Source organism: Amblyomma mixtum, chromosome 1, assembly GCF_055824585.1.
Source record: "Amblyomma mixtum isolate Tamu chromosome 1, ASM5582458v1, whole genome shotgun sequence".
Classification (NCBI taxonomy): Eukaryota; Metazoa; Arthropoda; class Arachnida; order Ixodida; family Ixodidae; genus Amblyomma; species Amblyomma mixtum.
The window spans coordinates 39,298,091-39,310,594 of NC_143012.1; the positions used below are offsets into that span (position 1 = coordinate 39,298,091).

At 50.7% G+C, this 12,504-nt stretch overlaps 1 protein-coding gene across 1 annotated transcript in view; it reads left to right on the forward strand.

Annotated features, from left to right (window-relative positions):
* Positions 1-12,504, forward strand: part of LOC149366089 (multidrug resistance protein mrp-7-like) — a 69,135-nt gene that overhangs the window by 26,217 nt on the left and 30,414 nt on the right. The window contains exons 8-13 of the mRNA XM_089569627.1: positions 2,526-2,654; positions 6,770-6,932; positions 7,667-7,924; positions 8,582-8,785; positions 9,669-9,815; positions 11,115-11,202. Coding sequence (XP_089425753.1) covers positions 2,526-2,654; positions 6,770-6,932; positions 7,667-7,924; positions 8,582-8,785; positions 9,669-9,815; positions 11,115-11,202 — 989 coding nt within the window. The remainder of the gene's footprint in view (positions 1-2,525; positions 2,655-6,769; positions 6,933-7,666; positions 7,925-8,581; positions 8,786-9,668; positions 9,816-11,114; positions 11,203-12,504) is intronic.

Genomic DNA, 12,504 nt, shown 5'->3' on the forward strand with positions numbered 1-12,504 from the left:
AAAGAAGAAACAATGAGGGGCCGTAATGAAGAAAATGAATTTGAGGAAAGGAAATTACGCAGTGACTGCGAATCCACGTCCAGGGACGATGATGAAGAAAGAACGCCCAGCGAAACGCAGCGGCGGAAGACTGACTTTGCAATTCGACTCAGCGAGTTCCAATCGGCCAGCTCTAGCTATCGCGTCACTCCAGGTTAAGCAGAGCTAAACCACAGCCAATTGGTTGCGGCTTTCCTATATCGTTTCTGCGGTTCTGTTCAGCATTCCGCTTATTTAAATAACATTATATTGTGAACAACATTTCCAACCGTACCAGTTTTAGAGCGTTACCTCTAAAGCATTACTCAAGGTCGCGTTAGTATGAAACCAGGTCATCCAAGTAGGACCAGTGGGTGGTACCATTGGTATGCAGAATGTGGGCCACTTAACTGGTATAGATTGTTGGGAGTGGTATCAAACGATTCAGCGCGTTACGGAGCATAAGGTTACTATTCGAATCAAATCATACTATGCACATCATGGAGATTCACAGAGACGACATTTGGTTCCCCGAACCGTTTCTTCTAGAAACTTCAAACGTTCGTTACGGCCAAACTAATTGACGTAGGAGATTCGAAGTGATGTCCAACAATTTGCCTTGCGCTGTACATGTTGGTAAATTGGTTTTTGAGGAAAGGAAATGGCGCAGTACCTGTCTCACATATCTCGGCGGACACCCGAACCACGCTGTAAGGGAAGAGAGGAAGGTGGGAGTGAAAGAAGAAAGAGAGAAATAGGTGCCATAGTGGAGGTCTCCGGGTCGCCGCCTTCTTGCTCGACGCCATATCCAACACACCCCTCCAATGGAAGACAGGTTTCACATCCCAGAACTGTGAAGGCGTGCCCTTCACGTGCGGCCTCTTCCAGCAAACATGCCACATGAAGACCATAATGGTCGGCGCCTGGCACGAGCGGAAGCGCTAGCCTGACGTTATGGCAACAAAACAGGTGTATACTACGTGGCCGCCTCCGGTCCTCACCACGGGGGATGGCACACGGTCGCGGTGGTTCGCAGCAGCAACACAGTTAACGACCTCACCTTCCGAGGCAGCAGTGTAACACAAGCAGAAGAGGTCGCGAATGCTCTAGCGGCGTCACATTACGATTCAAAATACATAATCACCGACTCGCGAGGGGTCTGTCGGAACGTCGAACAAGGCTGCACTCCCTTCCTAGCCTATCGAATCTACCAAAATTACATACGGGATACGGACCCCGCACACCGTTACTTTATATGGGCCCCTGCTCATCAGGGGTTGGCAGGAAACGAGGCAGCAGACGCAGCCGCCCGCGCGCTCTCTCACCGGGCTGTTTTCTCCTCCACACCCGATCAGGAACCCGATTTTAATCCGGTCTATACATTCAAAGATATTACAACCTACTATTAAAATTGTCATCGCCTTTACCCTAGCCCATGTAAATGCCTGAAGAAGGCGGGTGACCGGCTCCTTCTCCGCCTTCTCACCAATACATTTCTGTGCCCGGCAGCACTGAAACATTTTGACCCCTCCTTTAGCGGCAGCTGCCCACACTGTAGTGCAGTGTCTTCTGACACCTATCACATGATGTGGGCCTGCCCCTCCAACCCGGCTATTCCCCCCATCCCCAACCCAACCCGGGAGGACTGGGAGGCGACCCTGCTCGGCTTCCACGACTTACAGACCCAACAAGCCTTAGTCGGGCGCGCCCGGGCGGCGGCCACCGCCACTGAGGACCCATACTAGGGACCTTCGCCTAGTGCTCGTGAGGATCAGTCCCTTAAGGGCTGATCCAAACATACCTCCTGTCCATTCTTAATAAATGTTTTCACCACCACCACCACACCTTCAAAGACATTGTTTCACTCTACCAATCTGGCAACGGTCTTTATCCCCGCCCGTGCAAAGGTCTCTCAAAGGCGGAGGAGCAGCTTCTTCTCCGCCTGTACACTAATACTTTGCTGTGCCCGGCAGCTCTGAAACACTTCCACCTTTCTCTCTCGGGTGGCTGTCCGCACTGTGCGGAGAAGTCTTCGGACATCTACCACATGGTGTGGGCCTGCCCCTCCAACCCTGATATACCCCCCCACCCCAACCCAACCCGGGAGGACTGGGAGGCGACCCTGCTCGGCTGCTCTGACCTGCAGGCCCAGCGGGCCTTGGTCGCGCGAGCCCGGGCGGCGGCCAACGCCACTGGGGTGCCGAACTAGGGACCTCCACCTAGTACTTGTAAGGGCTGGCCTCCTCTGGGCTAGCTCGTACATAACCTCTTTTAGTGTATCTGTATATAAATGTTTTTCACCACCACCACTCTCCTTCTTCGTCGGTTGTCTTGATTTCGCGCTGCAATCATTTTCTATCAAATATGCACCAGCATGCCAAATTTGCCACACTAACCATTAGTCTCCCTTCTTACTAATGATCATGTTCTTTCGTTATGGGAACTACGAGCTGTCAAGCTACGGTATGTAGTGCCTGCCTGACGCTTTGAAACCGCTTTGATTCCAGGACGGGACCAAACGCCAGGTTCCGCGTTTTTTGCGCCTTCGTGCGGGTCTTGTGGCACGAGGCCCTGTGGGTGCCGCTCGTTGGAATCGCCTACTTCGCCGCCCTCATCGTCCGAGTGCCGCTGCTGGAGTGAGTGACCGATGAGTTGTCCTTGTGCATGGAAGAGCATCCGCCTCGCATTCGGGAGGTGCTGGGTTCGATCCCCAGTTTCGCTTTGTACCCACCGGTTTGTTTAATGGGTACAAGATTTCTCCCGGCCTGGTGCTCGGCTCTTTTGGGGTATAATGCTTGGAAAAGGGTCTTTTGGTCCCCTCACCCTCCCACGGTGGAAAGTCTGTCCACGAGTGACCGAAATCCGCCTCATGGGGTAGAAGTCCATGGTGGCCCTTTTTATGCGAAGCATATTAAAGTAGGTTTCGGGCCTTCGCGCGACGCCCGGCGGTGGCCACCATTGACCCTGAAGTGGGGTCACGTGCCATGACGTCACGTGATGACGTCACACCGGCTGCAGATGGGGCCTCATATCGCGCCGTCGGTCGCCTCCCGGCGGTGGCCACCATTGACCTTGAATTGAGATCCCATGATGTGACGTCACGTGATGACGTCACACCGGCTGCAGATGGGGCCTCATATCGCGCTGTCGGTCGCCTCCAGGCGGTGGCCACCATTGACCTTGAAGTGAGATCACATGATGTGACGTCACGTGATGACGTCACACCGGCTACAGATGGGGCCTCATATCGCGCCGTCGGTCGCCTCCAGGCGGTGGCCACCATTGACCTTGAAGTGAGATCACATGATGTGACGTCACGTGATGACGTCACACCGGCTGCAGATGGGGCCTCATATCGCGCCGTCGGACGTCGCCGGGCGGAGGCCACCAAGCTTCGGTTCGCGCCGTCGCGCGCGACGCGGCGGCGGCGCCGCCATCGCTTCATCACGTGATATGTGACGTCACGCCAGGGATGAAGCGGCGCGCGCCCGCCGTCGCGTCAGTCTCTGTGCCCGCAACCGCGCCAGCGTCTTTGCGCCGGGCGTGTATGCGGTCAAGATGCCTCCAAACGCTGCTTAACATGCTTCGCATCCACTGGGCTTAACCTTGATAAGCCTCCAATTTTTTATGAAATGCCTGTTCCCGGCTCACACAGGGGTGGGATCTGAAGGCGCGGGCACCTGTCCCAAGCCATCCAACCTTTAGAAGCCGAGCTCCAGGTCGGGAGATGGCTTGTAAGTTGTCGCCATTTGTGGAAACCGGTGGGTGCCGGGCCGGCAGTGGGGAATCGAACCCACCACTTCCCGAAGCCAAGGCGGGTGCCTAGCGTGATGAGTGCTGGGCAACTTCTGGATGTTCTGGAGCCTGTTTTCGCAGCCATGCGCTATAGCTGTGCGGAATATAGTTGTCAACTGTACCTATTCGGTCGTGCTTTCAAGATCACATGCCTTGATCTTTTGCGATGCATTTCAGCTCTTGTGGTTCACGTGATTGCCTGTAGGAATTCTGCTTTGGCATTTGTCCACTCGGTCATCTTTGTTGCCGTCGTGATCATCATCCGCCTTCCTGCATCTTTCATCCCCTGTTCTTTTGATTATTCTTAGTAGTATATCTACTGTACGCTTTATGCTCTAAGTTCCTTTTCTCCTTCAACTTTATATCCCATAATTCATTTCCCCCAGCGCAGGGTATCAAGCCGGTTTGTTCTCCCAGCTGACCTCACCGCCATTTCCTTCTCCTCCTCTTTCTTACTAGCGGATCATATTTATTTGTTTGTTATTTAATGCCCGAATCGCCTTGATGGCTTTACAGGAAGCGGGGGGGGGGAGGATTTGAAATCACTTGTATGTGTACAATGAATATAATTGACCAACAAAAATTCAGGGGGCACTTTGACTGTCTAAAGTGCGTAGAGGCGAAAGCGTTTTCCGCACCACTTTCAGTGCTTCTGTGGCACTGGTGGCGTCACATGTAATTGAGTACTAATTACTAAGTGATGACAAATCACTAATTAATGGTTAATTACTGATTAATGCCTGAATACTAATTAACTGCTAATTAAGCTTAAGCTTCGCCTTTAGGAGTGGAACGCGACAGCGTGTTGTAGCGCTGCCAGGGAGTCCACGGAACGCCACCACCCGTTCGGCGCGATGCCTTGCCGTTTCAACGCAACGGTTTTTGAGGAAAGGAAATGGCGCAGTAAATCTCTGTCATCTCGGTGGACACCTGAACCGCACCGTAGAGGAACGGAGGAAGTGGGAGTGAAAGAAGACGAAGATGGCCCGTAATGAAGAAAATGAAAATTGTATTTGAGGAAAGAAAATTACGCAGTAACTGTCTCACATATCTCGGTGGACACCCGTCAAAATTCAGGGGGGGGGGGGGTGCACTTTTTTGACCTAAAGTGTGGTCACTGATGTGTGGTTAAGATGTTAAGCTTCGCCTCTAAGAGTGGAACACGAGAGCGTCTTGCAACGCTGACAGGGAGTCCATAGAACGCCATCGCCCATTCGGTTCTACGCCTCGCTCGTCGGTAAATTGGTTTTTGAGGAAAGGAAATGTATTTCTCTCTGATATCTCGGTGGACACCTAAACCTCGCCGGAATGGAAGGGAGGAGGATGGCAGTGAGCGAAGACACCGTATTCACTAGACGTGCCTTTTTTCATTCCAAACCATCGAGCTGGCATGGCGGAGTGGATAGCATGCTCGTCTCGCACTCCGAAGACCGGGGTTCGATTCCCGAGCTCGACCAATTTCTTACTAGGTTTTATTTATTTATATGACCTGACTAGAGAAGTTAATTAGGCTAATTGGGTAATTAAGCAATTAACTAAGCTCAGTCCCACTTACTTGGAGCATCACTATATGGTCCCTTCAATTGGTTGCATGGTTACTAGCCAAAGTACAATTGGCCCCGTTTGAAATTGGCGCACTGTGACGTCACGACCGTTTCGACCAACTGAAAAGCGTGACATTCTCTGTCGACAACTGCTGCTTACAACGATGAGACATTAAAGGCTTTCGCCTTAAAAACGTATGTGCATACATTGCTAAGATAAGCACTAATTAACATTAAGCACTGTATGAACTAAGCACTATATGTACGTTATGAGACCGAACTCTAAGCTTTCCTTTAATAAATCCCCTGGTACCAAGTGTCTCTGTTAAAGGATGCAGTTATTCCCTTCGTTCATAACCCATCAGTTGGTTTTGCTTCTTGGTGTGCTGCTCCTATTACGAGGATTCGCGATTATTTTTCCAAGGAAAAGGTTAAGCAGTCACTAAAAGAGCGCTTCGTAACGATGGTCCGTTAGTTTGTTGATCCGGCGTTTCGCAGCGGTTAAGATTAAATAACTCTCATCATTGTTTACGCTCTTCATTTCCACGTGTTACAAACGTACGCGCCAGACTCTGTACGTTTTCTGGAGAGAGAGAGAGAGAAAACTTTTATTGCTCTTTCAAGAGATTCGCGGAGATGAAGACTTCTTGGTCGTCCTGCTTGGGCGCTGGCGACTTGAGTCTTCGAGCAAGGGTGGGCCCTCAGTCCAGGGCTCCACTGAGTCGTGCCGCTTCAACAGCGTGCTGTACCAAGGCCCTCTGGACCTCGAGCTCGCTGCTGGAGAGACAGCTCTCCCATTGCTCCTCACTCGGTGTTTGATAATTGTGGAATGCTATGTTTCTTTCGCACTCCCAGGTAATGTGATAGAGTGTAGGTGTACCGCCGCACCAGGGACAGTCTGATCTGAATTGCGTTGGTGACATTTTGCTGTATATGTACAGGTTAGGAAAAGTGTTCGTCTGTAGCCTACGCCATCCTACAGCCTCTTCCCTAGTCAGTGCTCTGTGTGGTGGTGGATACCTCAATCTAGTTCCCCTATAAAGTTGTAGGGTCTCTGCGTAGCCTCCCTCGCACGTGGAAGTTAGGAGGTAGTGGCACTATCTGTGTGCTGGGAAATCAGCTACTGATGGCGTAGGAGATAGTGGCGCCATCTATGAGGTGGGAAACCAGCTATTGTTGGCGCCCTAGAGGGTTCTTTTCTCCATCACGGCCACGGTTTAAGTAACACTGGACAATTAATCTGAATTTTAGAGGTCACTATGGCAGTCATCTAACCACCGACATTTGGACTCACCAGAGGGCTGAATCTCATTATCAGTGCGTTATGGAGAGATTCGCGACTGGTGTCGTCAGAGAGCCCCAGACTTATCTGGGTCTTGCAATGGATTTTACAAGCGCCGTCACTCTCCCAGGTCGCTCATCGAGGACGTGGGCAGTCCGGCGGCGAAGGCGGTTACCGCTCTCTTCCTCTGCTCCTGCGCAGCTGAGGTCTGCCTCTCGGGCTTCCTGGAGTACGTGGCGCTGCGCTTCAGCACGCAGTTGAAGCTGCTCATGGAAGCTGCGTTGTTCACAAAGGTAGAGACCCGCTTATGCCCAAAACGCTGGGAATACAGCAGAGTGCAACTTTCAGACAAGGACGAAGAATGACGGGGCACCACTGCGCAGTGAGGTCCCGATTTTTCTTCGTACTTGTCTAGAAGTTGCGCTGTGTTGTATTCCCAGCCACGCTCACATGTTATGTGCAAAGTTCGCCTTTTACTAGAGCAGTACGCCAACGCTGAGGGTAGTAGTCATATGGCATCTCATAAGTTCTGCTTCAAAGCTACTACTACTCCATCAGTGCGCCATGATTTTCGACCAGCGCTTGTGATAGCCGACTTGGACTTTGTCAGATTTGTTGCGAATTGTAGCCCGGTTGGTCACATGCTGATATTCACCTTTAGGAAAGTGGGAAAAGACGATTGCCGACCATGCACTATACACGATGTACCAGGACAGAAGCAAAGAGAGGCCTCAGCACTTCTTCAGGTGTCTTCGGTCGAACGTCGCTCTACAGGTCTGCCTGGCCTAGGTACATGTCAAGCCTGGCAGAAATCTGCCTGTGTGGTCACGTGATCAAGTAGTAAATATCAAGACCAGTTTCTTATTGATGACGTCATCAAACAAAGTAGAGAGCACTTCCTCTCTGACCCATCGGGGTAACCTCCTCAATGACCAGCAGGCGGCGACCGATCGCAAGACAGATACCGCGCCTTTTATTTCTTCATAACCTCCTCACTCCAAGCCATACCTGCGATCTCTGTCGGCAGGTGACCCGCATGAGCGCCAGTGCCCTGTCCGAGGCACCGGCAGGCTACTTGGTCTCCCTGGTGGGCGTCGACTGCGACCAGCTGCACACGGCCGTGCTGTTCTTCTCTCAGGCTCTGAGCGGGCTTCTATGCCTGCCCGTCGTGCTGTGGATGCTCTCAAAGCGGGTAGGCGGGCCTCCCGTCGCCGGATGCATCGCCTGGCAGCTCGTTTCACTCGCCTTCTCAGTACCTGTCTCCTGGATGCAGCGGGGCCTCTGGGCGAGTACATATATACACGGCTGTTTGCTTGCGTTGGCTATGGAGGCGGCCAGAAGATGCTGGGGCGCGTTCATCACCCTCTGAACAAAATGGGGTAAAAAGGCAGTAGGTTTGGTTTGGGTTATTGGGGTTTAACGTCCCAAATCGACTCAGGTTATGAGGGACGCTGTAGTGGATGGCTCCGGAAATATCTGTCCTCTAGCACCACACTGCCTTTGGAGCGCCCTGGAGAACAGCTTACTTCATTTTGCCTCCATTTTGCTTAGAATGCAGGTTTGCAAAGCTGTGGTGAATCGATTACATTCTTCAGCATTCTGCGGAGGGCAGATTGTAAACCACTTTGTGTTTATGGCGTCGAAGTCCCGTCTCATTCCCCTCTCAATCCCCTCTCATTCCCCTCTAATTCCCCTCTAATTCCCGTCTCAGTACCATCTCAGTCCCGTCTCAGTCCCGTCTCAGTGCCATCTCAGTCCCGTCTCATTCCGAAGTCCCGTCACCTCCACTCACTCCACTCTCACTTCACGCGCATTTCGGTGCACACTATAAACAAGACTATAAACAATGGAGACCGTGCAGTGCACGTGCGATGTGTTTCAGATGTAGACAGCGCAATGAGTAGGACTCTGCTATCTCTTTTTCTCGCAACAACATCAACAGAAGCGCATCGTCCACTACCGAGACGAGAGGCTCAACAAGATGGCCGACACGCTGTCGTGCGTGCGACTGGTCAAGTTCTACGCCTGGGAAGGGGCGGTCACTGCGGCTGTGAGCCGCTGGCGCGCCAGGGAAGGCCGCTTCCTGTTCCTCTCCAACCTTCTCGATGGCTTCGTCGACTCGCTGCAGTCTTCGTCCAGCTCCGTGGTGAGTGTGTGACGGCTCTTCTGTGTGAGAGCTACACTCAAATCTCGCTATAGCGAAACGGCTTGTAACGAAATAATGGATACAACGAAGGAATGGCTCTTCCCCTTGGAAACTCCCGTAAAAATCCATGTACCGCAATTTCCGGCGCATAATCCTCACACGGTACAAACAATCACACTATTTCGTGCTATATTGGCAGGTATTGAAAAAAAATACTGCATATTCTGCATCTATAGATAGACCTCCTCCAGCATTTAATTGGTATATATGTTTATGGGCGGGGATGTGTTTTGGAGGACAAGTAAACACACTGAGAGGTAGTAAAAAGTAAATGATGACATGCGCCGTAACCCGAGCACAAAGGCAGTGGCCATATAGGGTGCCTCACGGTGTCACGATGTTTCATTTCATTCTTTTGCGCACTAGAAGGCTCGATCACTTACCAGATCACGCAGCTGTCATAAACAGTGCGCATATACCAAGCACCATGGCCCGTATTCTAAAAGGATCCATTTGTCATTTCCATTTCGGATCCATTTGGCCCTCTAGCATTGGTCACTTTTCGGTTATGCTGCTGCGGCTGTCAAGCGTCCGTCGCAAGCGAGCGGACCATTGGTTCATTTGCAAGGAGACCTCGCCATTGGATGCATATCGCAGCCAATATTTAACGAAGAGTGCGGGCAGTAGCGACGGCTGTCGTCGACGTTGGGACCTGATACTTTGTGATTTGCGTGACTGGCTGCTTGCTGAATTCGTCATTCGAAACGAAATGGATTATATATATCTCCATTTCGTACGGATCCTTATAGAATAAGGCCCCAGGACTCAGTATGTTTTGTAGCCGATAAAGTTTGTTGGCACTCATGCTTTTTTTTTTTTTCAGATGACGATAATACTACTCGGAACGTTTGCAGCTGTAAACCAGCCGGTGATGTTGTCGGCGGCGCACTTATTCTCTTCTGTGTACATGCTTTCCATCATAGATATCGTATTCGTCAACATGCCTACGGTTCTTCGATACAGGAGTATGGTGCGTATTTCCTGTGCGTCCGCTCAGATGTGTCGTCAACGTACAAATTTTGTACGGACTACAAGCCTGTGGTAGAAGGCTGACGGAAAGTTATCAGTGGATACCTTTAGCTTACCATGTACTGCGTTTTTATCATTGCCGGAATAGAGGGAGCGCGTGCGCCGTCAGTGAGCATGCGCAAGTCGCTTTGAGGCCGCCAGATGGCGCCAGGTACCCGGCGCTCGCCTGCCGCATCCGGACCAATCAGCGCATGCTCACTGGCGGTGGGCGGGCTCCCGGTACTCCGCTAGCGGTAGCGATAACGCGGTACAAGGTATGCTAATGGCGTCTGTTATTGCAAGGAAGATGACCTATACAACCTGTGCTTATAGTTTATTACAGTACACTCTAAGGCGATGATTTATCGTGAGCTTCAGTTGCAATTGTCTTTGATTAAAACCAAAAGAAACACGACTACAACAGAAGCGACATTTTATCTTAAAATGCATAATTCGCGTCGGCAGTAATGCTCTACCTCAGTGTAGCTGCTCTACCTCCGTGTAGCGATTTTCTGATGTTTTCAGAGAAAGATTACGACTGAGAGGTTAAGGTCCGATGCTAAGCCCAGCGCGTCCTCCACTGTCTACAGTCCGCTTCTCAGCAGCTGCCGTGTCGACCGCACGCTTGCACGGCTGAGAGCGCAGGGCAATCGACATATCCGTTTGCGCCCCGCCGCGGTGGTTCGGTTGTTACGGCGCTCGGCTGCTGGCCCGAAAGACGCGGGTCCGATCCATGCCGCGGCGGCTGAATTCTGATGGAGGCGAAATTCTAGAGGACCGTGCGCTGTGCGATGTCAGTGCACGTTAAAGAACCCCAGGTGGCCGAAATTTCCGGAGCCCTCCACTACGGCGTCCCTCATAGCCTGAGTCGCTTTGGGACGTTTAAACACCCATAAACCTAAAAATATCCGTTTGCTGCAATAGTTCCGAGTACCAAAAATTTGTCTTGGACCTTGTAATACCGGTCGTGCCTAGACGATGTCTGCATTCAAGAACGGCGTAGCAATGAAAAATGTGTAGAAAACGTGCATGACATACCGTTACAGCTTCGTAAGTTGACGTCGACCGATATTCTCGGACAGTGCCCTAAAAGGTAGTTACTACATTTTCCGAGCGACTACAATGCTTTCTACCGCAGTATTTGAAGGGCAATCATTATACATTGTGCGAAATATTTCTATATGAATTTTTTCTTAATTAAAAACGAAGTTGATATCAAATTGGGCCAAATCGGCACTGCTTGTCGCTGCGGTTTTCGTAGGTGTCCCAGGGTCTGCAAAGAATGGCGAAAACGCTCACAGCCGAAGAAGACGAATTTGGTGTCGATGTGGAAAAGAACTTGAAAGCCGGTTAGTTCTTCTTCAGTGCATCCACCGAGTTCGAATCTATGCGTGAGTTTCATGCCTTGAATGTGTGCGCACTTGTTGCTCCTAAGGCACCAGCAGCGACCATGTTTCGTTATTCGCTGGTTATGACGTCATAAGATGTTTGAAATGCGGTGAGGAGTCACTGCCACTAAGAAGGTGACAGGTAAATCTTTCTGATTAGTTTGTCTGTGCATGAACAGCTTCTAATGCAATAGCATTGGAAGCTGTTCATGTCTTTATCGAATGGGATGGCACTTCCAGTCTGGTGACGCGACTTCCGGTTTTTTGACGTCACTTCCCTTTAGCCAATGGACGAATTTTATCCGACGCCACATTTTTCCCGCATGAAGCTTTTAATACTGTCGCATTAATATCGCTGACAGCGCAGTGAGCCGTGGGAAGTGAAACTCTGGCTGTAGCATTGCAAGCCAGAAAGGGAGAAGAGTACAATAGTGAAGAGTCTCGGTCGGTCAAATGTTTAGGGGAATCCCCCAAGGTGGAGTAGATTTGTAATAAGGGAGTAATTACTCATTGGCATCCACCCGAGCGCAGCCATACAGCTACAAAGGAAAGCTATACAGCTTTCTCAGAAACTTCGCAGTTAAAGAAAAATTCGTCCTGGTCCGGGGTTCGAATCCGGGCCCACCGCTTCACCGGAGCAGTCGCTCTACCAATTGAGCTAACCAGGACGGCAAGCTTATGGTAGGGCGAGAGCGAATTGATATAACTCGAAGTAGGAACTGTGTTGGTCAAATGTTTAGGGGAATCCCCCTGGGTTCGAACCCCGGACCAGGACGAATTTTCTTTAACTGCGAAGTTTCTGAGAAAGTTGTATAGCTTTCCTTTGTAGCCGTATGGCTGCGCTCGGGTGGATGCCAATGAGTAATTACTCCCTTATTACAAATCTACTCCACCTTGGGGGATTCCCCTAAACATTTGACCAAAAAGTTCCCACTTCGAGTTATTGATCAATTCGCTCTCGCCCTACCACAAGCTTGCCGTCCTGGTTAGCTCAATTTGTAGAGCGACTGCTCCGGTGAAGCGGTGGTCCTGGGTTCGAACCCCGGACCAGGACGAATTTTTCTTTAACTGCGAAGTTTCTGAGAAAGCTGTATAGCTTTCCTTTGTAGATGTATGGCTGCGCTCGGGTGGATGCCAATGAGTAATTACTCCCTTATTAGTGAAGAGTCTAGAGTTAATGATACCCAAGCTGAAATAAAGAAGATCAAATGTAATTTGGTCAGGACATGTAATATGGGGAAAAGATAAACATTCGTCTGTTAG